Raw genomic sequence first — 27,177 nt, 5'->3', positions numbered from 1 at the left:
CCACTGAGGGGCATTTGGACTGGAGCACACTGGAAATGATGAAGTCAGTATAATTATCAATTAATGAATGTTGATTCACACTTGCTTCTAACAATAATTGATATGCCAGGTTGTCTTCGAGGTTTGTGTTCTCTGGGCTCGTGATATCAAAGTGTAGCCGATTGAACTGATCACTGGAGACACGCACAGACTTGTACATCGTTTATTGAATGTTTGATAACATACAGACTATACAAAAATAATCTTAATGAGACAGCATATATATACACAGAATACCTGGTAAATACTGTACCTGCACACTAATGCAGTGACTGATATTTGCCACCGACCAGGAAGCCTTTGGTGGGTAGAGGGAATAACTGAACTGAACTGTTTGGTTAATGTACTGGAGGTCAGAAGACTTGCAACCCATTGTTTTGACTACTGTCAAATCCAAATGTACAGCAATTATCAGAAATACTTTATCAAAATAAATAACCAGATTTCTCTCCTGTAGAATAGATCTGAATATATATTTGTAATGGTTAATATTGCACCCTTAATACATTGGAAGTAACAGCCATACCTGTAGAATAAAATGTTGAAGAAATCTGCACAGATCCTCTCGCATCACTGCATGGGCCTTTGCAATTTGAAGCTACATTGTGAATATAAGGCAACCAAGAGGAAAAAAGCAAAGGATTTGTGCTTTGTGTGATACATTAGACATAGAAACCCTCTGATGTTCGTCCAGTAAAATCTGTTGCGTTTTGAAGTGTTAATGGAAGATGTTTGCGTTGGGCCTTATCATCATGGTCACTTTCTTCAAAGAATAAGCTCCTCCTCTGAACTCGGCCCAGTAGACGCCGTCCTGGTAACGGCTGCGGTAGTGCCCGCCACGGTACCACACGCCGTTCAGGTTGGAGTGAGCGCAGGCGTTATACCACCATCCTCCCTTCTGGTAGTGGGCACAGTTACCTGGAGACGCAAGGAATCAAATCAGACCAGAGGAATTTCTCACTCTTCTGGGTCAGAGGTTCAGGTGATGATTGATCATTAATCATCGAGCCCAACAGTGAAGCACATAAAGGTCCTGCAGAATTGGCTTCATCAGGTCTAATACTCAAGCTCTCAGCATGCTGCAGAAAGCAGGAGCAGAAAGTGTCATTGTGGGTATTTACACAACCATGGACACAGCCATTTATGTTTGACTTGGTCTCACGTGGCCAGAGCCCTTTTCCAACCAATCACATTCGTCTGGCGTCGCTAAGCGCCAGACGAATGTCAAAAAATTCTATACCGCAGATGGCGAAAGACGAGGAGAATGCTGCGGGAGATTTGCGGCCAGTGGAAGACTGGAAGTCAAAGTGAATCTGTTGACTCAGACTAAGTTTTACTTTCCCACATTCAAAGACAGGAGTGGTTTACACGGCATCGGGCTGGAACTACTGTGAAGACTGACCACATATTGAATCAGTCATGTTAGTTGTTTTTAGCAAGTGAAAGACCACTAACAGTTGCGAATGACTTCTCTTGCGCTGCATTGCACTCACCCGCGTAGACATCGTGGTCCCTGTCCAGTGTGGTGAACTGCTTGCCGTTGTGCCAAGTGAGCGAGTCTCCGGCATTGCCGTGGTATCGGCCCACGCGCAGCTTGTAGAAGTCGTCCTCGGACTCCACACGGAAGCTGGCGTACTCCGCAAAGGTCTTGCGTCCGGTCCAGTCTTCAAGAGAAACCAGCAGCTTGTAGGTGCCCTGGTTGGTCAGCCAGTAGATGTTCTCCAGGCCCAACCAGTATTCGCCGTCAATGTTTCCAAACCCTTGCTGTGAAAGGAGAAATAAAGTTAACTGCTCAGTAGTACTTCACTCCTACTGTTCCAAACACGTGGTTCACCGTTTACGAGAAAGAAGCTGCGCCTCCTCCCCTTGGATGAAGCTGCGGCCTTCCAACAACAAAGCGCTCATGTTTTCTAAGCATCTGTGAAAGGCTGGTACGATGTCGGAGTGAGAGGCCGAGGGCAATGGCATAGCGGCGGGTCATGTTTAAGATCCTCTCCACCAGAGCTCGGTGTGTCTGAATCACTGGTTTCAATTACATCACACATGGGTTCAATCAGGAGGGAGTCCTCGTCCCGGCCAAATGTGTGCGTGCAATTGGCTTTAAGTGCCTGGTTGACTCATTGAGGGTGGGTTGGGGAGTGATTGGGTTGGGGGACAACTTGGAAGTATGCCTCTGTACTTTGGTCTTAAGTTTTAAAGTTCTGAGAAGAGTATCCATATTGGGATGTCCACACTTTAGACCACACAATGTTAATCTTTGGCCAATTAAGGTTTTACTGTGCACCAGCATGTACGTAACGTCGGGTTACGTACATGCAGCAGTAACTGGGACACACAGCGGTCCTTGGATCACTGCCATGCAACAATGAGAGCATGTGAGCTCATAGATTGGACGTTGGGTTGTTCTTACTCACGTCTTACACAACAAAATCGATTTGCCAAACGCTTTGTCTACATGACGGACTGTTCGCTACAATCATTTGTGTAATATTTCAACTGCACTCTGGTTTATTTATACAGTGCGTTTAAGACTATTATCCTTCTTTATTTATACTATTTTTGTATTTTAAAACAATGGATCCAATTTTTCATCATTATTATCTCAGCTGTTACATATTTCTTCTTTCTAGTTGTCCACATTTATTGTTAATATATTGTAGTACAATGCACCTAAAACTTAGTTTTCCAACTTTTATGAAGCGACACTGCTATTTTAATGTTACTGGTGAACAGATGAACTTCAGTTAGTAACTAACACAACTGTCTTTGCTCTTGACACGCAGCATGTCATTCAGCTTCAAGTCGTTTGTCTTCCATCTCGTTGTGTTTTGAGCAGCGATTGAAAACTGTTGTTTTACCGCTAAATGCATTAAGCGGCCCTGAGACGACTGATGTGCTGCTGCTGACAAGGTGTTGGTGTTCAATGACTCTGACAAGCTGCGTTTTTAAGAATTGTCGGAACAAAAATAGCATATTAGAGGAGCTCCAGTCTGATTATTGAGCAATGACTTAAGTAGTGGAATATGTATTTAATGTCTCTCTTTATTTATCTTTATTATTGGTTTCACGTTCAGATGTTATAAAGCTGTCCCTTAATCCCTGTCTTCCACTCGAGTAGCCCCTGCTTGTGCTTGGATTTGTTCCACTTCTACTCAATCTGTGTACTTGTACACACACATACATATTAAACCTTGTGAGTATGAGCTCTGATCCTTATTACCTTGTAGGTCTCCCAGTTTCTAAAGAAGTTCACAGAGCCATCCTGACGTCTCTGAATGACAGTCCAGCCACCAGGGTCGTGTCTCTGGTCACACCAAACCTGCATGAGCTGGTTGCCGTTGTCTGGCTTCACGAGGTACATGCCGTTGGTGGTGTATCCGGCCTCCCGAGCCTCTAGACAGTCTTTGAAAGGACCTGCAGGGGAGACAAAAGGATCTACAAAAGCTTTCATGACTGGCATTCGTTTCCCCAGACATGCTATCGTCATCACCATTTTAATTCTAACAACCTGCGCAGCTAACCGACATTGCAACATCAAACCGAATGGTAAAACATTTGGTCAAAGGGCTCCAGGAAAAGAGAAGTCACTGCTGACCATATGTAGTATTTGCCAAAGATGACAAATGCTTTCCAGTGTCTGTGATCCTGGCAGGAGATATTACAGTGAGCAAAACTGCACTGCATTTCTTAGTAACCACAGAGGACATCACATGGAGAGGACACGTTTAAACGGCTGTACTTAAGTCTCCTAACACCATTGTGCACCCGAGAGACTGCTGTCATGCGTCCACTTCGCAGTCTTGGAAAGCTTTACGTTTTGTAGCATTCTGGAAAACTTTAGTGCAGGAAATCACTAGAATGAGGCATAAATCAGGCTGAGGATATGGACCATACACGGGATACCACATGCCTTCTGTAATAGTTTTCTCGTAGTTTTCTAATAGTTATTTCACTGAAAAGTCTGAAACATTAGCTGCTAATTCAGTTTGTTTTATTTGTTTGTTTTTTGGGCTTTACATGTTTTTGTTTGTTGGTGTTGGTTACCACTGTTCCCTCCCAGCAAGAAGAAGGGCTTTTGGGTGGCTCAGTTGTTACATATGGAGTTTGTGTTTTCCTCGTGCCCGTGTGGGTTTCCCCCAGATTCATCAGCTTACTCCCACAGTCCAAACACATGCAGGTTCAGTTAACTGGCAGCATTGGCTAAACAGCAGCTGGGATCAAGTCCAAGCCCAGCCGTGATCAGACGTAGCTAATAGCCAGTTGTCTTTATGGTCTAATGTTATCCCTCATTTTTAAACTCATGTCACTATTCAGCCACTCATCAAAACACAATATGACGTGTGCTCACGTCAGCCCGAACCAATCACTTTCAACCAACAATCATCCGTGTGTGGAGCCACACTCCTCTGTAGCGCCGTATTGTGCTTCATACGATCTAAGCCCGCCCACTTCCTCGCTGTCCAATTAAAGGCAAAGGATTCTATTTAAATCTCTTGTACCTGTACCAACCTAAAGTGCTCCGTCACACTAAGAAAGCTTAAGACACTAACTTATTTTGCAAATAGGTCAACTGTTTAGCAGAGGGAACTCAAATTCACTCCGATCATTTTAATAAAATGGCCTTTAACAACAACAATTGGCAAATTGCCAGGCGCTGATTTTCTGCCCGCACAGATCTATTTCAGCCTTTCATTGCTCCGCTGCATCGCTACCGGTATGAATAGCTCTGCAGTTATTGAGAAAAACGTCTCCACAGGATTTGTGAAATCACGGAGAAGGTGTGGCCTGTGTCGGAATCTGAAAACCATTTTTTGCCAAGTATGTTTGTTCATATAAGGAATTTGTCCTGTTGGAAGGCGCATGACATTAAACATTTAACAATAAACATTAAACAGAGTGCTATAAAAATGGAGCATGAATATGTACAATTAGGTCGACAGAGTATTTACAATTAGAACTAAGTAATATACAAATTTAAGTTAAAATGTGTGTGTGGGCGGACGGGCATCTACTCACCAGAGGGCTCGCTGGTGAAGCTGTCCGTCGCGCTCGGCATCGTGGCCAGTGGAGGTGGTAATGCCTTGGCGTTCTGGTCGTTCTGTATCTCGTTGTACATGGGGTTGTTGGCGTGGCGGGGGTACGTGGGTGGATGGTAGGGTCTGTAGCCTCCAGGAGACAACGGGGGCATCTGTACAGGAGGCTGAGGGATCACGGGAGGCGCCGGGCGGGCCGGGCGGCTCCGGTCCTGCCCCCCGCCATACGGGTGTTCTCCCCGTTTACAGTTCTCCTCCAGCTGCACCAGGAGGGCACTCTGGTTGTTCGCGATGGCCGACAGGTGCTGGTACTTGTGTTCCAGGTCGCGGTAGCGCAAGGTCAGCCTCCCCATCTCCTGAGTGTGGTTGAGCACGCGGGTCTCCAGCTGGGACGCCTCGAGGGCGTTATCCCGTTTGCGGATGATCTCGTGCAGCAGCTGCATGTAGAGCTGCGTGACTCTGGAGTTCATGTTGCGGCTCTCTTTGCGCAGCAGCTTGACTTCGTTGATCACCCCTCCGTCCACTTCCACCAGCTGCTGCAGCGCTTCGATCTGCCGCCGCTGCTTCTGCAGCTCGCTGTTGAGCAGCTCCAGCTCCTGCTTGTTGACCCGGTTCTCCAGCAGGTCCTCGGGCTCCTTGGAGTTCACACAGATGGCCCCGTTGTTTTTCTGCTGTGGCACAATAAAGGTGTAGGAGCATTTGCCCGTTTGGGAAGCGCTGTGGTCCACCACGGCGCGCTTTGGCCTCTTCGGCGCATAGAAGAACTCTCTCTCCAAGAGCTCGTCGCTCGCCCCGATTTCCTGAGTGTCTCCCTGGATGGAGGCCCCGGGGCCAGAGAGCAACACGAGCACCAGCAGAACCACCACAGGGAGAATCATAGTCCTGCTGCTCCCAAGCCAAGATGGTTTCTGGAAAAGATTATCAGTAAATGCTAACGCTGACAAGTTAACTGTTAACTTCTCAGCACTTTAAGTCAGGATCACTTCTGGATCTTTACTCTTCTCTCAAAGAGGAGAACTTATTGCTTTTGTATGCAGTGAATCAATTGCTGCTCTTTAACATCTTTTAAGGTAAGCAACAAACTGAACATAGACCAAAGAAGGAGTGGTTTGTCCCTCACAGGGACCCTTACTACTGAACACACTGTTTATGTTCTTTTCTGATAAAATACAAATGTTTCTTCTGGTATCTGTTCAGGAAAAAAAAGGAAACAGATTTATAAACTACACATGTATGCATGTTAACTTGCTGTTGGGTTCGGGTTAGTTGCTGTTATAATGTTCTGATAACATTACTTTAATATAAAAGCTGCAATATACACTAGTTTTTACTTTACTATTGAATTTGGCGCATAATGCGATTAATTGCAGAAAACTCATGCGATTAATCAGTTAAATTTGTTCACCTTTGTCCAGCCCTAGTAAATGCATATTCTCACTTCATTCACTAAGTAATACCACCATGGACCAAACATCTGCCTTCGACGATTATTGGCATCAATGTTCATAATTCTTACAATTATCAAAGGCGTTTTTTTTCCTTCTTTTTCTCGCTTTTTGCTTCTAAATACATTCAAACATGTGATACTTTGACTCTGCTGCAGTCTCCTCTCTCTGTCTGCCCCGCTCAGCGTCCTGCTGTCAACCACAGCATCTGATAACCCATCAACACGACTGCATGCCGCAGCGATGGTACAGATATTTTATACAGCGGCCGATGCACATTTGACCCGACCCGTTCCTGTGAGCCAGACGCACTCTGTCTCTGAGAATCCTTAAATGTTAACCGTTTCACTGATAATATGTTAATGATAATATACACGCGGACAACGTGAGACGGTGTCGGCCTGGGAATCACGGCCCTCTCTTCTTTATAAGGTAAAACATTTATGTTTTTAGCGTTGGATTGAACATTAGCAACCTCCACTTCAGCCATGTTTTCTTCTATTTGATAATATGAGTTTTAGTTCAAAGTCTGATGTCCAATGGTTTAAGAGTTAAAACATTGCACATTGTTGATTCTCTATGGCGTCTGGACACGGCCTTAAATGTAAACAAAGTTTGGTTTTGTTCACAAAATTGTAAACTCTTACACAAATATTGCTAATTGGTGTCCTTGATTAGTAATAATATATTTAAATATCCCTCAAATAATCCAATTAATCCACTCCTATGATGTATGACACAAATGTTGGCAGATTGCTGGCCCGTTGAGTGCCGTTCCCTTTCGCTGCTGGCTTCTGGATGCACTAACGTAGAACCCAACGCTTCCTGGCTTCCCTCCAGTCAACAAGCGGTCCTCGTGAGCGGCTCCTGCCACACAGCACCGTCCCCTCAACAAAGACCAGCAGGTCTTTGTTGAAAGATCCGGCTTTGCTCTAGCAAACGCGTTCCTTGTTTCCAGCGTCGGCTCGACGCTCGTATAAAGGCACGTTGTGTTTTGATGATGATTCTCTTGGTCTCGAGGGGAAAAGATCCATCATAGCTTTGGAATGTTCAGTGACACAAGACACAAAGAGGCGGAGTGTTACTGTGGTACTGACCCGTTTCTACCGAAGCAGACCCCCACAGAAAACAACATTAAAACAATCGGAACATCTTTGCTACTCCGCAGCATCTCGACATTTGAGTCAAACATCACAGGAGCCAAAGTGTAAATTATAATATCACGATTGCTCATGCAAAAATGACTCGAGCCTTTTATAGAATGCAGACGCTGTCTGTATAATTCTGTCTGTATAATTTTACTGATCTTAACAGATCATGACTGGCCTTGACTTTTTTTTTTTAGATTTTTCATCAGTGGGTTTGGAGATTGGCCTTGTTTCTGTCTCTGAAGCGGAGATGTTAATATTATGTAGTCCGAAATGGACACAGCAAGGGCATCTGTTCTTTCAAGTCTTTCTTTGTCGCTCATGAATATGAGCTTCAAGAGTCGAGCTCGAGCAGTTAGTCGCTGTATTTGGTTAAAACATTGTCTTCAGCTCGTGACAATTTGTCTCTTTACATCACAGTAAACTGATTGTGTTCTGTTTCGGTCTGTTGGTTGAAGACAACAAGGTTTGAAGATGTCACCTTTACTCTGGAAAGTTGAGACGGACATTTTTTCAATATTTTTTGACTGTTTAAAATCCCTGCTTAATTTAGGAGTTTGTCATTTTTAGAATGTTCCATCGTGTCTATGTTGGTTATGTTGGTTTGGCAAATAGTAGAGAAAAGGAATAAAAGAGACATTGAGCCGATGGTGCATTGGTTCTCTACTGCCTCAGTTTCAAATGAAACGAAGAAAAGCAAATATTGTTATCATTATCTTGAGATGGAGACGTGTCTTTAGACACCTACTTTGGTCGGGCAGCGTTCCCTCTCCATTTAACAAACCCAACTTGTGGCCGTCTGAAGTTGTGAAAATGGAAAATGGATGAACATAACTAGGAGCTCCTGATAGAAATTATTGTGGGAGGTGTGATTTTTTTCCCTGGAGGGTGTGTGTGTGTGCGTGCGTGTGCGTGCGTGTGCGTGCGTGTGCGTGCGTGTGCGTGCGTGCATTTAAAGAGACTGAGCGTATTGTTTCCATAGGAGCCATGTTGTTAATGCATGTGGTGGGAGTGATGAATATGCCAGCTGTGGTAGAATCGGTGGATCAGCCATTTGTTTCCATTTGGCTTCTCGGCTCTGCGCTCCCGTAAATGTACCTGTAGCTCGTTTAACAATCCCACTGATTTCCCACTGGAGAATGTTCCACCTTTTTCTAAATCATGACGTGATGTCTTGAAATGCTGCAGCGCCGTTATTCTGGTTCTGCGTTTGTTTGATCAGACTCACAGAGGGGATTCATTATTATTATTTGGTTATCCTTTATTTTCGCAGATTGAATTGTCACAAAACTTGTTGAATGGAATCCTGTGATGTGTTCCTCCAGAGCTGCACTCCATCTCTCTTGTGCAGGCTTTACATCTCCCTGTGCGCTCTAAAGAAGATAAAGTGTTCATTTCCTGCGTGAACATGACAAAGTAATCCAGCCCGGCCCCAGAGGAACTGAGCAGGAAGGCAATCACACATGGCAACTTCTTGATGCCATTTGTTTCTATCTAACGATGTGGTTTTACTCATGAGGGCTGTAAATGTCTTTGTCAGCAACGCTGGCGTCGAAACACAACACAACACGTAATAAAACCTGTTGGTTTTGTGCACAGGTGGAACACGGTTTGTTTGCATTTTTAATGTCGCTTTGAAAAACTTTTCTGTTGACATTACGTTAAATAAAAAAAATTCAGTCAACAAAACCAGTTACTTAGGTCTTTAAAATACATTATGGTTGGCTCATATAACTGTCTAATTAGGATCTGCAACAAGACCTCAAGACAGGGTTATTCCTACAGTCTCGTGGCTGAAGATCCTGTTGTTAAAAATGCTTCAAGTCAACTTTGTCAGGGAAGCTGACGTCAAGTTACGCTCACACATCAGTCTCATGGCAATAAGTAAAAACGTCACGGATTAAAATCATTTTTTGTGTTGCTTCGAACGACTTTTTCCGAGACATTACCTGAACTCAAATTAAGTGCAGTCATGTTGAGGCAACCAAACCACATACTTAGGTCGAAGAAAACTGTAACGTTAAGTACAAACCAGAAACCCCACAAGTTGTCTTCTTGATATTAAATGCTACGTCACTTGGCCTGACTGTTGCAGAGTCTCGAGGATGCGTTTCAATTATGTGTCCGCCCTGAAAAAGGATCCTAATTGACTTTCTATTGGTGTCCTCGGCGACGCTTCCTGTCCCTGAACACGAAACCAAAAGGTTGTATTTTGTAACTTTTACACACACACACACACACACACACACACACACACACACACACACACACACACACACACTCTGCAGAGATGTCAGTGGCCATGGCTACAGTGTGTCACAGCATGTCAGCTCTCTTTGTCACTTGGAAATGCAGCATGGATCCCAGTAGAACCAGTCCAGGCCAAGATCCCCATCTGTCAGGCCAACCACTTGAAAAAAACAAGTTTTTGAAAAGCGAACACTTATACGACCTCACAGAGAACAAACACAGCTCTCTGCGGTAGACGTCACAGTCGCTCAGCGGAAACAAAAGTGATAAATGAATTGGTCACGCCCCCCCCTCATCTATCTTTGCCACCACGTCTTGTCTTCCTTCTCACACATGGACACCCTGCAGGAACAGTTGCCGGGGTGCGCGCCACCCGTCTCCGCCTGCAAACGCACATCAACGTCTGTCGTGACAGGCCTGTGGAGCTTGTCAAAGCAAGAGGGAGAGGGTGGGGGGTGAGGTACGCCCTCCCCTCCTCAATCAGCAGAATTGGTGCCTAAGTGAGTGAATGGTCTGTGTGTCTGAAGCTGAATGAGTGCAAGCAGGAGAGCCGTCTGACTAACGTCCTGCTGCTCAGCTGAAGGGCTCCCTCAGCCTCAGTGCTGTGGCGTAGCCGACCGTTAGCCAACCACAGCAGCGGCGCTCTCCCGACTGTAACGTGGCTCACTTTGAGTCTTTACATCATCGCACAATTACACGCCACACAACTGACCTCATCGTGAGGATCGTTTGTTCTTCTTTTTTTCACCCCGTCCTGCCAAGTCCTGAGTGGACCAGAGGTGTTGGTTTTATGGAAGGGATGTAGTTAATATCCCAGCAGCTTTGTGTAAACAAATGAAGGATCTCTTGAATTAGTTTTTCAAGGAACGTTAAAGGTTCCCTGTGGAGCGTTTTCTTTTCGATGCCAATAGTTTCACACTTATTCAATGCATCCTCTACAGAGGCTCAAACCATGTCTTGTGGAAAGTGTTCCTGCACAGTGCTCCAGCAGCAGGAGCCCGCTGAGTTTAGGCAACAACACGACGTGACTAGGTTTGGGTTAGAATCACTACGGAGCAGGGCTACGTAGTGAGGTCAATAAGTCAACATTGACTTCACACGGGACACAAACAGCAGCGTCCTGGGGGAAAGTCCTGTGTCTTTCAGCCACTTTGACCTTATTGTACTGTCACCTGTAGATTTGTATTTAATGAAATGTAGCAAGTAAGTAAAGCCACATTAGTTATTTGTTTATTTTTTACATCCTATGAAAACTAACTCCAGAGGAGAGGTGTACGGAGGACCGGTGGAAGTGGATTTGCGTCACGGTTTGCATTGTGAACGAGTCGTACGTCTTAAAACACAGAGCGAGCAGTGTCATCTCTTCTCATGAACCAAAAGAAAACAGGTTTTACCAAAATGATGCGCATGCTGGGGAAGTAAACCAACAAGGTGTCAGTGTTCCCAATAAAGCCCTGAGGTCCTCCAGCGTAACAACTGGCTGCACCGAAACACCTGACATAAAATAGTGATTGATGAGAACTCCTCAAACCACAGGGGTCAATCAGAAAGTCATGCTTACTCTGTTCACACCCTCACAACTCATCAAATGTGCCGCGCTCCAAGTAAAATAAAAATGTTTCCACATGACGTCTCTAAGCGTTTTGGGTTTAAATATTTTATACAGATATTAACCACACTGTCAGAGAAGATTAAGTGTGTTGTAACATCTTTAAAGTGGGGCATAGGGAAGAAAACAGTATGTTAAGTGTAAAAACTATGTTGGTACAGTTAGTACAGAGCACAATCCAGTCCTCAGTGTGCTGCATATAAAATATATTTTTTTAAAAAGTCATAATTTCCTTACTCACCTCCTCCTGTCTTTGTTTCCTTAAGCTCCCTCTTGAGTCAGTCGCTCCTCATTTCCTCCGCGTTTGTCCGTAATTTTCTCAGAGGAACTTCCTCATAATATTCCCGTCACCTGCTGTCAGAAGAGCCCCATGAGGAAAGCGTCCGGCTGTGACGACGTGTTGAATGAGTCCCGCGTGTCCAATCACGCAGCAGCGAACAGCAGAAGGGCTCTGCTGCTGGAGCTCAGTTCATCTGCAGCTGAGGGTTTCTCTCCACCTTCCAGACATCTCCTGTCCCTCACTTAGAATCTGTGTCCTCCCAGAGACTCGACCTCAGAGACTCAGCCTCCCTCCGCTGTCTTCTTGCCATCACAAGTGAGACGCTTCTTTTTTTTCTTCTTGAAGTAATTAAGCAGTGAGCCACGGAGACGCCCCCTTTCCCCTCCCCTTAAGAACAGGGAGAGCACGGAGGAGTAAGACGGAGGCGACCAGCGCTCCCACCCAACCCCTTGTCCCCTGCAGTCCGCCCCCAACCCCCCCCCCCCCCTCTCGCCTTAGCCACCACCTGCATCTCCCAGCCCTCCGTGTTTTCCACTGCTCTCCCCCAGCCGGCCCAGGACTCCGTCTGTGGAGGAGCCGTTGAGGTCTGACGGGCAGCAGTGAGGTCACAGGTTTGGAGCATGTGGGTCTTGACTTGCTCCTCACTGAGGCCGCGGGAAAGGAAGGCGTTTACTTCACGTCTCAGCACTTCCAATACACTGATGGATTATTACCGCAGGGTTCAGAGGTGGCCTTTCGTGTCGTTTAACACGGACAAATATGAAGGTTGATGTCATTTATATTACAAGGATTATGTATCGGGGTTACCGAACATTCCCTCTGAGTCTAAATGAACCTTGATTAACCGAAGAATTAAAAAATTCCCCATTCTGCAAGCTTTTGCCAACTCAATGTTCCACAAACGTCCCCAGGGCTTCAGCCCAGCCAGCACAAGTTGACTCCCGGCTTTCTGTTCTGTTTTTTATTTTCTCTTTATGTTTTTGAGAGATATCTGCTCTTTTGGCTGTGTGTTTGTGTGTGTGTGTGTGTGTGTGTGTGTGTGTGTGTGAGTGACACGACATGGAGAGACTGTTGGTTCTGTTCATTCCTTTTCTCTAAGTACCCGCCCTTAGACAAATGAGTGGTTGAAAGACTAGAAAAGATCTACAGGAGCACAGTCCTGATTTCAAGAGAATGGTTTTATCTCCAAAGCGAGTGACAACTTATGCCTTTAGTGGATTTAAGAACAAAGCCCTTCTCAAATTAAAACACACTAACATTTTCATTCTGTTAGTGTCTTTTTTCGTTTATTGAAGCGTCACATTTAAGATTTATTTAAGATTATATTAACTTGAATGACAAGGTCAACGTTCCTCATATGACGAGATCTTCCTGCGTTCTACCCCGATGATATGATGTGGTGACAAACATTTATATTTATCATTTCTAAGCCTCCTTGATTTGCACGAGGATGCACGTGCATAAGCGCACGGCGGCGCAATACATTTCCCCGCTGCCTGTTTCACTCTGCTTTCAACACGCCATGAACTCTGATGCGCCAACACAAAGAAATGACTGCTGGCCTGTAAACATGGATGTAAACAAAAGGGTTTTGGTTCTTCTGAGATGCATTCAACAGGTCTATTCGGCCATTTTCAAACGACATCTAAAAATATACTATTCCTTAACAAAGGACACCTTTAAGTCTGTGTTCCACCCAGAAAGTGAGAGCTTAATAATGATTTCATCTCAGATAGACTTCCTCCTCGCCTCATTCAGACTCCATGATCCTTGAGTATTTTCAGTCCATTATTCCGTCTTTAAGACTCTTTCATAGTCTGTTTATCAGAGAAAGCAGGCAGCGACGGCCTATTCAGAGTTTGGATGGAGTTTGTTGTGTTGTCATAGTAATTTTTCTGGTTACATGAAACCGGACAAACCCTTTTCCGTAAACATTCAGGGACTTTGTGTGATGTACGATAGGCTTTCATCCCTGGATTAAAAACAAGTGCCCTTTGTCTCGGGGAGTCAGATGGGCGAGGGAGGATGGTTATTCTCAGAGACATTTGGAGAAACTCATCTTCGGGGGAAGTGATGCACATGTTGTTTTGTGCTGTTTTTAGTTTAAAAAGTGTGTGTGTGTGTGTGTGTGTGGCAATATTGTGGAGGAATTCTTCCCACCAGCCAGAAGCTACTGCAAGATGAGGCAGTAGCGTCTTTGTACTGCAGAAGACCGTTTACTCATTTTCTCATTATGTCTTAACCCAACATTGTGTTTGACAAAATGAATTGCCAATTCAAAATCCTGAGCGGAAATATGATGATTTCTCATTTAAGTGCGGTCATGCGACGTTGAAACGGAGCCCATCCAGATGCAGCAGAGCATAATGCCACAGCCCCGATTCCTTCCTTCCTTCCTTCCTCTGTGTGTGTCCTAACAAAGAGACTTCTCGTGGTGGCTTTTGTCCGTCGGGGCGGTCCCGTGTCTTTTCCTTTCTCTGCAGAGGAGGACGTGTCCCGGCCTGTGAGCATCCAGGCTCCGTCTGCTCTATTCAAGTCACACAGTCTGCTCCGACGGGCCTGGTAATGACCTCCAGCAGCAGGAAGTCAGGAAACGAGCAGCGGGCTATGAAGGCCTGTCCTGCTGCCGCTTCACTTAGACCGGGAACACGATTCAGCAGAGAGGAACAACCGGAGCCAACGCTCTGTTGTTGAACACAAAGGCAACACTTCTCTTCTCACGAGAAGACAATAAACATGTTTTTGGTTTTGCGTGTGAAACACACGTTTCCTGTCCGAGTGGCAGACTGGAATAATGAGCCTCTGCTTGTGACCGGGCTTTGCTGAGCATCAGATAGGCAAGGAGACCGGGAGCAACGCTGCACAGCTGAAACGCATTACACCCCGTACTCATGCGTCTACTAGGATGACATCATCGACAGCTACGTGTTAGCAGATGTAATATTTAGGTCGGAGCTGCCAGCACAGCTGATATCATGCACAGCCGGTACGCCGCGATGGGGTTTTGGGTGTAGCACGGAGAAGAATGCAGCAGCCTGTGGACATGTTTTCAGGCCCATTAGGAACAGATTTGTAATTCCTGGACATTTGATTTTGACATTAAGATAAGTTTTTTTGTCCCGTCAGCAGTGAGGCTTTGAGCGCTGTGGCCGCGGCGTAGCGCTCAGAAACACTGCCTAAGGTTCTGTCCAATATTTCCCCCTCTGGTTTCCATCTCTCTCTCTTCCCTCGTCATTTTCACACGTCGCCTATAACGCAGCCTGCACACGTCTCGTAAACGCGGCGTGTAATAGTTAATGATGGAGGCTCCCTGCTCCACTCGCGGGGCCGCCCCTGACGGGTAATTGTTGTAACTATGGTTGGCCGACTGCCCGGCCAGAGGCGGGACCTCGGATCCAACCGGCCGTTTGACGAGTGAAGCAGACTCTGATGTATTGGTGCATTTCAGTCCCAACGTTTCAGCTCTATTCAAAGTGCAGCGCATTAGACGTTCAACAATAACGTCTTTACTCGTGTCTGATAACACTGAACCATACAGGTATTTAAAAATGATTCAAAACATGACCTTTATTGGAGGTCAACATTAGAGATGAGTGTCAATAGGATTTTATGGACACTAGTACTTAACGATACTCTTTTTGGTTCTTTGTGATTATATTATGAGAAGAAAGACTATCAATTAAAAAAAAAGAATTAACATTTCTTTATTATTGTATATAAACAGTCTTTCTTGAGCAGCAACTCAAGAAGTTCTAAAATCTTTAAAATGCATTCTTGCTGAGCCAGAGACAAAGAGACAGAGAGACAGAGAGATGTTGTTTGAGACGAGGACGTCTCACTCTGTAGTTTCTAAAGAACCAACAACTTGGCGCCTCATCGATACTCTGGTATTTCATTCTTTCAGAACCGCTTCTCTTACAACCGGGTTTCCCTCGTTGGCATTGACAAAAACGTGGAATTTCTACAACCACCAAACGTTATTGATGGTCCCGATGGTCTCGACGGTCCTGTTGAACTTCTCGAAATGCCTCTGTGTCTCCACCCTGAGCCCAGCTGGAGACATAAATCAGCCCTGAAGCATCAACTTTTGAACCTGGGACAGAAAACATGCAACAGTGCTACATGTCCGACCTCTAAAACAAAAAGACACAAAGCCGAGCCAAACGCTGCCGTCGCCCTCCGGGGCTCCAACTCGCCGCCGTGTTGCTGCTCACGTGGAGATGGTCGTATCATTTTGACTGGAGTTGCTGTGAACCCGCATAGCTGAGGAGCAGACATGCTGTGACCTCTGACCTCTCTGATGTCTGACCCCCCTGTAGGTGGAAGTCACCTTTATGACTCTGGAGTCTCCGGGTGTGTCATCGGCGTTGTTAAATGTGCAACCAGCCGTCTCACGTGTCCATCGCCTAGCAACAGAGAGAGTTTACTTCAATCTGTTGGTGAAGTTCTTGTCAATAAATCACCTGTGCAACACCAAAAGTATCTTCTAAAAGGTTTTGTTCAACACGTTGAAAACTGTGCAACCAATTTTGTCTCCAGACCTCTTTTTTCCTGTGTTTGAGTCGTCATGGGAACCCCAAATTGATTTCAATACTTGTATTTATTGTATATATTTGTTCAGCAAAGTATTGGGAAAAAAAATGTATATAAAAAAAAAATCCCTTTTAAAATATTTTGGTCATAACTAAACATTCAGCATTATATGAGCCAGATTCCCCAAATATTTCCCCTGGAGCGTTCAATAAGACACCTTTTTGGAAAGATTAGGACCTAAGGAACAAAAATCCCAATAAAACCAGGTCTTGTCCTGTTATGAACGAGTTCCAGTCAAAAAACTGTGTTGTTCGGTTCAAAAATGGAAAAATATGACGTATTTTATGCCAAAAGATTGTCTGAATGGGGCATGCTGGGACGTAAAATGAACGCGGGACGATTTTCGCGAAATCTGCAATTTGAGCTCTCCAGATACGTTCCATCATTTTGAAACGCGGTCATGTAACGTGTCTCAACTTGGGAAGGCTAAAGAATAATAATAATAGTTTTGTTTATTTTAAGATCAATAATATAGCCTACATGCACTCACACACAGTTGATAGTCCATCCAATGAAAAGTTATGGATTTTTGTGAAGATTTAGGAAATGAGGAACAACTTTCTTTTCCTTTTTTATTAAAAAATGATTTTACTCGTCCATCTCTTTAAAATTCTTCTTGTTAACAGAACACAGTCATGCTGGAGTCTCCAGGGTAACAGTTGTAATGTGTATTCAGCTTTTTGTATGTGGGCCCCAATTACAGAGAGTAGAGCTCAGGTTCACTCCAACGAAGCTCATTAAATATGTAAAAAGGCAGTATTGCAAATGAATAAGCTGGATTTATAGAGCAATATAGTGAATGTAGATGCATAGTTAAACATGATAAACAGCGATACCAGTTTGTTAAACAGTATTTGAAGGGAACATGTGTGCATTATGTATTTATGTGTATGCGTGTGTACTCACATAAGCTTAGTTTTGTGTGCATGCAGAAGCTCTGTGAGCCGTAGACATGCACTCTGTTTTACGTTTGACAGTTGTGAGAAATGTTGCTGTTTGGAGTCATTTTTACATCAATTTCATCATTTTGCGTGATTACAAAGTGAATCCTGCTATCTGACATGCTCAGGACGGCACGACAGGACTTCAGCCTGCTGCCGGTGGAGCGCTAACCGGTTGAGACGAGTTTGGTTGTTTGGGGAGCTTTTAACCTCTTCAGAGGCACTTTCAGAGTTTCATGAATTATTTAACCGAGCAGAAACTTGTATGCTGCTAATTCACTAAAAAGTTGTATTAAAACGCATTAATTTGATGCTTAAAATGTGTGATCAATATGGTATCCCCTGAATACTGACAATCCCTGTCTATTGATGTGTTGAAACATGTGTGCCAGCTTAGAAATAAGGGGAAGTCTAGAACATAGATAGTCATAGTTAAATACCAAAATGTTATCATTTCTCAGTCGCCGAACTTATGGAGCACATAGCAGGCTGCATATTACATGTCTTATTATTGACATCTTTGTTGAAAACTCCCACAACTATGAAAAACAGATGATTTGTGACGGCAGCCGAGTTAGTGCGCTGGATAATAAATAGAATGCTGGGTGTGTGTGTGTGTGTGTGTGTGTGTGTGTGTGTGTGTGTGTGTGGGAGGGCGAGTGGGGGCGGGGGGGTCTGTTCAACTCCTTTTCTCTAAGTCCCCGCCCTTTCCCAAACAGTTTCCAGCGACACCTTGAGGTGGCCTCATCAGGTGACTGCGGGTGTCAGTCATAATGAACTCCGTCCGTCATAATGTGTGAATTAGTGTCGGCCGTGTTCTGGCCTCAGTGGAACCGTTTTCACAGGTGCGGAGCTCCTCAGTTTATTGGAGTGCTGTAACTTTTATGAACACATTCCCAGCATGTCCACCTGTGCCCTCTGTTTTTTTCCAAAGTTCTATAAAAATACTACATCTGCCCCCCATTTTTCCACATCCTATCTCACACACTGTTGACTTACCCGCTAAACGTTTCCAGCTAAGACGAGAGCAGAGGTCTGGTCCCAGGTCTGGATACCCCTTCTGCTCCTGTCTGGTCAGGCCTCTCGGGACGGGGTGTTATTGCCACGAGCTGGTTAATGCGGAGGTTCACACTCTGCATTGTGGGAGAATGGGATCAAGTTAACAGTTTAATCGGGGACTGCCATGTGTCAACACTTTGACATTCAAGCCACCAGACGACCCAGATCAAGATGCTCAAACATCTTGAAGCCCTTTTCAGGTTCCAGGCTGTCTGCAGCCACTGAAGTGAGCTTGTGTTTGGTCACTTGGACTTTAAAGGACCTCTGAAGTTTAGAGAAAATGGGCTTTCGGCTAATAAGTGTGAATGTTTATCTGTGTGCATCTAGCGTGGTTCCAGGATTAGTTCATCACAGAGGAATCAAAGGCAAGCGCTCTGATTAGCTGGGAGGGATTATCCTGCTGGGGAGTTTTCTAGGAAAGCAGATGAAACCAAACACACACTGATGACACAAGAAACTCTTCTTTCCCCATGTGCATCCAGAGCGATGCTCATTGGTTGGTCACGTAACTTGCGGAGTGAAGTAACAGCACTTTGGTAGACATTCAAACCCAAACAACGACTTGATATCAAACGAAGTATTTCACCATCTTAATTAAACATAACTGAGTATTTAATCATCTTTATCAAACTTAACTACGTATTGAATCATCTGTTTTAAACATAACTAGTTTTTTGCCTAAACACAAGTGACTGTCAGAAGCAGAATTCCACCTTTTTAATATTTCATCATTTGATTAAACACAAACATATTTAACGATATGGATTGTGAGCACATGTGGAGGGAAATAATGAAGGTCAGCAATAGTTTCTAACTCGAGGCTCATCCTCATAGATGTATCCTTAGTGTTGCATATCATCATATTGACCCTGTCGCTTCAAATGATGATGAACAGCCATATTCAGCCTTTTATGTTGTGTATTTTACACTGAGGATGATACACATGCAGCCACTGCTTGTGTAGACGGTCCTGCACTTAAATCATAGTGATGCAACGCTGGATACTTTTTATGAACATGCTTCAGAGCATCGGTAACCGCCGCGTGAGACATGCAGCGGCCTCGAGGAAGAACTGAGGTCATGGGGATTTGAGCAGAGAAACTCTGTGATCTGAATGCTATCCAGGGGGTGTGGGGTGGGGGGTATGCTACTCCATTCATCATACTGCACACAGTCAGAGGAGATCCCACGAGAGGGAGCGCGACGTCAACTCAAAGAAACCTCAGCTCCAAGAGCTAATGCATCGGTCTGTCATGATGCGCCTGTCCTGAACAAAACCTTTAAACCTGACATAGCTTACATACTTTAATGACACCAGTTACTTAACTACCACTTATTCAAACCTAAACCACAATATTTTCCCTAACAAAATACTTTTGGCAACCAGCAACTAATAAGCCGACGTTGGAAGTTTATTTTGTACAAGACTGCAGCGCCACAGTTTGAAGTGTTGGGGTGAGAATGAGTTGTATAAATACAGGCCAAACAGAAAAGTCTTCAAAAAGAAAACAATGTTGCATAGAAGTCAGTAGATTGCTTAAAGACTCGACATTAAGAAAAATTAACAACAAATATTTATTACAAAATAAAACTCCCATTAGCTAGTTTTTAGTCACGCCCATGGTCTTCATCAGCAGATGGAGTTCACTCAGGGTTTGTTTAGTTTTCTCTACAGTTGTTATTTTTTACAGACTCCTAATTTTGGAGAACAAAGAGTTCAAGGTGAGACTTGTTGTCTGTAAAGCAGCGCCTGTTTAATAGATAGGGGAACAGAGGATGTGTCCAATGTGTGTTAAAGACCACAAAAAGTGTCTTTTTTCATGCTGCCATAAATCTAGGTGAGAACTACATTTACCACCTCAACAAACCCAAACACAAACATGGAAACAACCCTCTCATGTCTACTCAGTCTACCACAGCAGTGTCTTCAGCTCCTCCCGCAGTGGCTCAGCAGCTGCGAGTCATCAGTTGGAGCTCGGAGCATAATCGTGCCGAGCAGTCGGCGGCTATAAGACACAGTAGGTTGCATGTTACCTCGCCGCTCCAGTGTTAGCATTTCCCCATCTGTTTATGCTTTCTCAGCCACCATGAACGGTACTAAACCAACCTTATGTAACTGAAACGCTTTTTTATTTTCGTTACACATTCAAGGGGAGATGCCGTTTGCTTTTTTTATTGGTCTGACCGCAAATGGATGTCGTCAACACCGGAGGGAAGGTTTGTTGCTCGTAAGCAAAGCTTCCAGCATCGGTTTAACTGCAACCCAATAATTACACTTCCCCCAAGTCCCTGGTTGTCTTGTTAATTACATCTTTAACAAACGCGAAACCCCACCAAAGAGTGTCTGGTGATCAGACGTCATGGTTTCCCTCCGCTGATGGGACAGACGATCCTTCATTCTATCCCATTATTTATTGAAGGGATTTCTTTACACGTTCAAATATAAAATAATGGGACAGATATAGACACTGGCACCTTCATACGAACACACACCTTTCATATACACACATACACACACACACACACACATCCAATATACCTGCGACAACACAGTCACTGACCCAACATTCGTGCCATGCATGCTGCTGGTTCTGTGAAATGTTTAATTAATTGAAAGGCCGGCGATGGACCAGTGCATGATGGGAAACGCCTGGCTGTTTGTTTTGTTTTTTGAAGAAATGTGAAATACATTACTACTGGTATAGATATGTGTTGTATAAATACGATTTAGATTTATAAACCACACAAAATATGTTTTTGTATTAAACCCAAGGTTCCATAATGGACCGAACCAATTCTGTTTGGGAGGGGTGAACTTCCTAGCATGGTGCAAGCCATGCAGAGGCTGCGGTGTCAGAATGCGAAACGTGTGAAGCCCACTTTAAGAGAAGATCGACTAACGTGACAAATGTCAACAAATAAAAATCTCGACCGGCCCAGAAATAAAGCGGCCCACCGGGAACTCTCCCGATTACCCCCCCCCACACACACACACACACACCTGGGCCTGAAGGGGCGTGTTCAATTATAGTAGTATGGAGTTCAATTAGTTAGGGCATTTCACCCTGAAAAGTAAAATGGGTCTTTCCAGACATTGTTCAGAAGAACAGCATACTTTAATTAAAAAAATGATTGGAGAGGGAAAACAAAAAAGTGCAGATGTGGAAAACAAAACTACCATTGGAATGGATCGAAGCAGAGACAAAATGTCAAAGACTCGGCCAACGATCAGCTCCAGGGAGATCAAAGAAAGTCTAAAGTTACCTGTGAATACTGTAACAATTAGGACAAGCCCGCGTGAAGCCAAGCTACCGGCAAGAAGCCCCTGCAAAGTCCCCTTGTAGCAAAAACAACATGTGCTGAAGAGGTTACGATCTGCCAGAGAACACATCGACTGGCCGAAAGAGAAAGGGAGCAACGTTATTTGGACTGATGAAAGCAAGATTGTTCTTTTTGGGTCTCGGGCCGAGGACAGCTTGTCAGACGACCCCAAACACTGAATGTATGCCACGTACACTGTGAAGACTGAAGCACCATATGGGGATGTTTCTCATACTTTTCATCGCATACCAGAGATCATGGATCAGTCTGAATACATCAAAATACTTGAAGCCATGTTGCCTTACGCCGAAGAGGAAATGCCCCTGAAATGAGTGTTTCAACCAGACAACGACCCCGAACACACCAGTCAGAGAGCAGTATCAACGCGGTTATTGTTATGGTGGTTGGGTTTGTGGCATGTAGTCCATTAATCCTGGGCTGGAACACCTGCTTACAGGTGCCAGAAGATGGCCGAGTCCCATGCAACACAGACGTGGAGCCGCTCCTTGGTGATACTTCACTGTGGGTTACTTCAGGGGCTCACAGCAAAGCGACTGCCAGCTTGTTTCAGTTCATTCAGTAAATGTTTAAGTTTGTAAAGACAAATGCAGACATGCGGTTTGTTTGAGCAGCCTTTGTTTCTTCATGTCTCTTCATGTGTTGATTTGCAGTGTTCCCTATGCATTGACGTGCACGGGAGTAAAAGCTATTATGAGGATTATTTTGAACACACCTGCACATTATAATCTTCTCATTCTGCATTATTATCACCAGTATAATGCATTATGAAGTGATTATAAATCACAGTAAGGGGTCATTGTGTGCTTTAAGTCAAAGTGAAAAAAAAGATAAGAAATAACAACACAAAACTAAAATGATATGTAAAAAAAATATTGCATTATAACCGTGAGTATGCAGCTTTATGAAGAGATGATATTGTAACTACGGCAACATGGTAAGCACATTAGACCACTGGACCACATGAGGCCCAGTTAATGAATGACTTAATGAAAGCCTATTATCTCATGTGCTGGTCGATGCAGCGGGGAACCAGGGGAGGATTTCACGGCTGTGGTTTCCAGCCAACACGAGTGCAGCTCTGCAGCAGCGCTGACTCTTTATGTCGTCTGGAAAGCCGCGAGGGAACAGCGGCGTGATCACCTCTGGATCCAGTGAGGACATGTTGGCGTTCTGCTGTCAGTCGCTCTTAATTAGAGCTGGTTCTTGAGAGCTGGTGGAGGATCCGTCGTCTGTTTCTATTTCTATTTGTTTATCTGTCTGCTGTGCGCATATGATCTATATGGAGATACTTTTGTTTAAACTTCTCTCGGCATACAGGGAGGGGTGAGGCCGAGGGTGAATTTCCAGTCTGGTATTTAGTAACAGTTACAGGGTAATTAAGACAAATTGTAGGAAAGTCGGTGACTCAACAGATGTTTTCCAGGTTATTTTTGACGTGTGTGAGGTGCTCTGTGCTCTTTCCTCTCGTCCTTGGTTCAAAGATGCCAGAAATCAGACACCCTTCAGCTTCAATGACAAGTGATCACGTTGTTTCATTCTCTTTTTTTTTTTTTAAACACACACGTGGCTCCTAAAAGACATTCCCTGGCATATCCAAGCGCCACAAATATTCAAGTTAGTATCCAAAACCGAAGAAATAAAAAAAAATGTCTTACAAAAGTACATTCATGAAATAAATGTATATTAAAATCCTTGCTATGTTCATTCATACGTTACTGATCCTGTGTGAGGACATCTGGTGAATTCTTGAAAATAAACTAAAATAATAATTAGCATATTTCTCATAATCTAATGCACTGAATTTCCATCGCACATCCTGGTTTAAACACAAGTTATCAACAAGATTTAGTGAAATGATCTCTGTCCTAACGTCTTGGCACTGAAACTAAGATTTGAAGACTTTTCTGCGTGTTTTTTTAATCTTAATATTACACTTACACATTTACGTCATACATTTACGTGCATGAAGTGGACACTCAAACTATAAACGGAAACTAATATTTGGCCATTTATGACTGTTTTAAGTTAAGTTTTTTACAGATATAAATGTAACATTTAAATGTTTTAAGTGAGCATTTTGGCCATTAGACTTAAAGTATTTAATTCATGTAAATAAAATGTGAGAGCAGCAGATACAGAAGTGCTTTTAATAAGTGGGCACAAACATAATCTACTCTAATGTTGAACTTTAAACTGTTTAGTAGTGTTGCATAGTTATTGTAATGGAACATGAATATGATAAGGTACACAGCATTTTCAGGTCTAGAAACAGATTTTCTTTAAAGAAAACTACACAATATACTTATTATACATATTTACTTTGTGAATCCTTCTGTTTTTCAGGTTAATATTCCTTCATGGCCACATTTCCATCATATTGTGTTTGTATTCATGACCAAAATAAAACCTTTCAGAGATCATTGTTTCTTCCAAAGGAGCCAGAAGTGTTCCCTGTCCTGACGGGAGGTCCCGTCAGAGGATGTCATGTGTACAGATTTTGGGCTCCAAACAAAATACATAATAATAGCAATAGCTGAATTGAAAGCGGCTCTTTATTCCAGATATGTCATTTATAATGGATGTGTGTTTCCATAAGTACTCAGTGGTTCCCTGTGTTGTGCCGCCTCCTCCAGGGATCTACCTGTTGGACATGATCTACATCGACTCGGCCTATCCTGCGTCAGACAGCATCATAGAGACGGAGCAGCGGACCAATCAGATGAACAACCTCCTGAGGCTCATCTCTGACCTGCAGATGTCGTGTAACTATGGTAGGAGACACGTAGCCGTGGCTGCAGTATCCTGTAAAATGCGTGACGTCAGGAGGACTTACTGTTCTGTAACTTCTGCTATTTTCATTGTTTCTGCCTTTTTATAATATTACCATGAAGGCTAATCACACTTTAATGAGTTTGGGTGGCTGAACATCTGGCTTGAGAGCTCCAGACTGAAGGGCTCGGGTTTGGAGTATTGTCCTGTAAACAGTGGATCTCGCGCTGCCTGTAGTTTTATCAGCATCCTGTATTCCAATGTTTTTACTGCACACAGAGGAACGTCTGTGTGTGCGCCTCCTCACAGCAGAGAAACAGCATCCTGATAGATTTGTACTGGCTGACGTTTGTTTCACTACCAAAGTGAAGAGTCCTGTATTTCATTTTCACTGCACCAGAATTGCGTTTCTTATTTTGTAGAATTTATGCGTTTTCCTTCAGCCCAAAAGGACGAGGCCAATCCTTCACATACTCCACACTGAGTGATTGAGTGACTTCTTCCAACTTTTTTTTCCTTCAGATTACTTGGTGACCCTGCCACATGTCCAGAAGTATCTGTTGTCAGTTCGCTACATTGAGGAGCTCCAGAAGTTTGTCGAGGACGACAACTTCAAGTAAGTTTGATCTTTTGATCTTAGGTTAACGTTCAACCCCCCAAGAAGATGAACCCTCCATTGAAACACCTCCTCGCCCTCTAATGGCCAGATCACAAAGAGCTTTACTGAGAACTCTGTCCATCTCGGCCACAACACAAGCTGTTCGCCAGCACATGCTTCATGGAAGCTGGCGTGAAATTGCCGGGGGTCAGTGCACAGGAAGTAGGGCTGGAAAACTGAGGCAGCTGGTTTTATCTGCCTCCACAGGGAGCTCATTGGTCCAGCAGCCGATGATGACTTTCTCAGGCAGCGCCTCGGGTCCTCTGCTCGGGAATCAGTTTGTCTGTCTGCCACACCGGCTCCTGAGCCTTTTTATTTGGCACTCGTGTCGGGGCTCTGATTATATCTGCTTTAATTAATTTCTTACCCTTTTTTCTGACTATAGTTTCCCACGGGACACACAATGTGCTCAAATGACACATCAGGCTTATTGATGAGTCGTAGTTAAAAGATGATATTTTGTGCACTCAGGTCTTATTGCTAGAACTTCTCTCTGACTCAATGCAACTATTAGTTTATGGTGGTGGCTAGTGCTGACTTCATGACTTGCAGAGGCAAGAGAGTGCTCATCCTGAAACCACAAGCGAGTCGGTTCGATCCCTGGTCTCCCCGTAATTCACAGGTCCAAGTGTCTTTGAGCAAGGCACTCAACCCCCAGTTGCAGCAGGTTGAAATAAAGGGAACATCAACACACTTTACAGACTCGGAATTTGTGAGGGTCTTTTCTGCACTGTGTGTGTGTGTGTGCGCGTGTGCGTGCGTCCCCAGACTGCCATAGTCGTCGTCAGCTGTCAGTCAATAAAGTGTTGAATCCAGAGTCAGCTGCTCCGTCTCCGTGGAGGAGCAGCTGTAAGTGGTCGAGGTGTTGCATCGGCTTCCTCTGAGTGGAAAGATTGGCCGGCATCAACAGGATGGAAACCCTTTTATGATGCAACGAAAACTCACAACCATGATGGGTTTTACGTGAACTTGTGTTCTTCTTAGTATCGTTGTTAATGCAGAAGGGTCTAAAGGACTGAGTTCATCATGGATCCTGTTGATGGCCAACACATTCAACCAGGAATCTCTCAGGCAAGTTTGGAGGTTTTAAGCATTTTTTTGATTTCTAAGAATAGTCTGAAAGTGCAAATCTTTCTCAATCTTGAGTGATGACTCTGTTCATTGTTTTTGACATTTAGCTCACATAATGTCTTTGGCTCACGTCCGTCTGTCCCCCCTTAGAAACAATAACTGACTTGTCCCGAGCAGTTTAACTATAAAAGCGTTTCACATTAAGATGGTAAATATAGCAAACGTGTGTGTGTGTGTGTGTGTGTGTGTGGTAAGATGGCTCACAGAGCATTCATGTTGGGCCGAGAGAGGAAACAGATGCACGCATGCAACATGATGTAATGTGGACATTACGCACGGCCGCCTGCGTTTGAAGCCGCTCTGTTCTTCTTAGGAAACGGCTCTTTAAACAGACCTTCATAAACACAAGCAAACCCACTGTGACTAATCAATGATTAATTTTACCCGCCGTTCCTTCCACCCATCGTGTTTCAATAAATGCTTTCCATATGCGGAAATCAAAAGCAAAATCACATTTACCAAGGAGCAAAGTACTGTTGGACAACTTCATATGCAAACGGAAAAGTTTTCTCAACTCACTTTTTAGAAGAAACAAATAACTGTGTGTGTGTATGTATTATTCATAATGATAATAAATTCCTCAAGAGGATTCACCATTTGAGAAGATAAAATGATGAATGAATAAACGGATTAATATGATCTCGTAAAATATACTAAACTAAACCATAACTCAGTTAGGATAGTGTGATAGTATTCAGTGGGACTCTAAGGCTCTGAAGTCAAATACATCCCTGCATCACTCTGCGTGTTCACTGTCGCTTCAGCCCTGCTCCAGATAGAGGATGTGTTCAGGCGCAGTATCGAGTGTAGGCCACCAGCGTTCTGGCAGCGCTCGGAGCCCAATACACAACCACTGTGGTTTTTAGACTTGAAGCTTCAC

The 27,177-nt window shown here is 44.1% G+C and overlaps 2 protein-coding genes across 3 annotated transcripts in view; one reads left to right on the top strand and one right to left on the bottom strand.

The window, feature by feature from the left end:
• Positions 1 to 27,177, top strand: part of LOC137783671 (ras-specific guanine nucleotide-releasing factor RalGPS1) — a 58,865-nt gene that overhangs the window by 9,978 nt on the left and 21,710 nt on the right. Inside the window, 2 exon segments of the mRNA XM_068573873.1 lie at positions 24,373 to 24,510; positions 25,031 to 25,124. Of these exon segments, the coding sequence (XP_068429974.1) occupies positions 24,373 to 24,510; positions 25,031 to 25,124 (232 nt within the window).
• Positions 197 to 12,105, bottom strand: LOC137784264 (angiopoietin-related protein 2-like). Of its 2 annotated transcripts, none has more exons than XM_068574800.1 (5): positions 11,766 to 12,105; positions 5,056 to 5,980; positions 3,260 to 3,474; positions 1,533 to 1,803; positions 197 to 957 (listed from the first exon to the last, which is right to left on the bottom strand). In XM_068574800.1, exons 2-5 carry the CDS (start codon positions 5,948 to 5,950, stop codon positions 758 to 760), a joined length of 1,581 nt encoding a protein of 526 aa, XP_068430901.1. In that variant the 5' UTR covers positions 5,951 to 5,980; positions 11,766 to 12,105; the 3' UTR covers positions 197 to 757. The 2 variants fall into 2 exon arrangements, with proteins under 2 accessions (XP_068430901.1, XP_068430902.1); XM_068574801.1 differs by having other exon boundaries at positions 3,260 to 3,453.

Source organism: Clinocottus analis, unplaced genomic scaffold (genome assembly GCF_023055335.1).
Source record: "Clinocottus analis isolate CAN_PGR_092001 unplaced genomic scaffold, fCliAna1.0.p SCAF_13, whole genome shotgun sequence".
NCBI lineage: Eukaryota > Metazoa > Chordata > Actinopteri > Perciformes > Cottidae > Clinocottus > Clinocottus analis.
The sequence above is the reverse complement of the archived record's forward strand: the minus strand, read 5'-3'. Positions and strand labels throughout refer to the sequence as shown.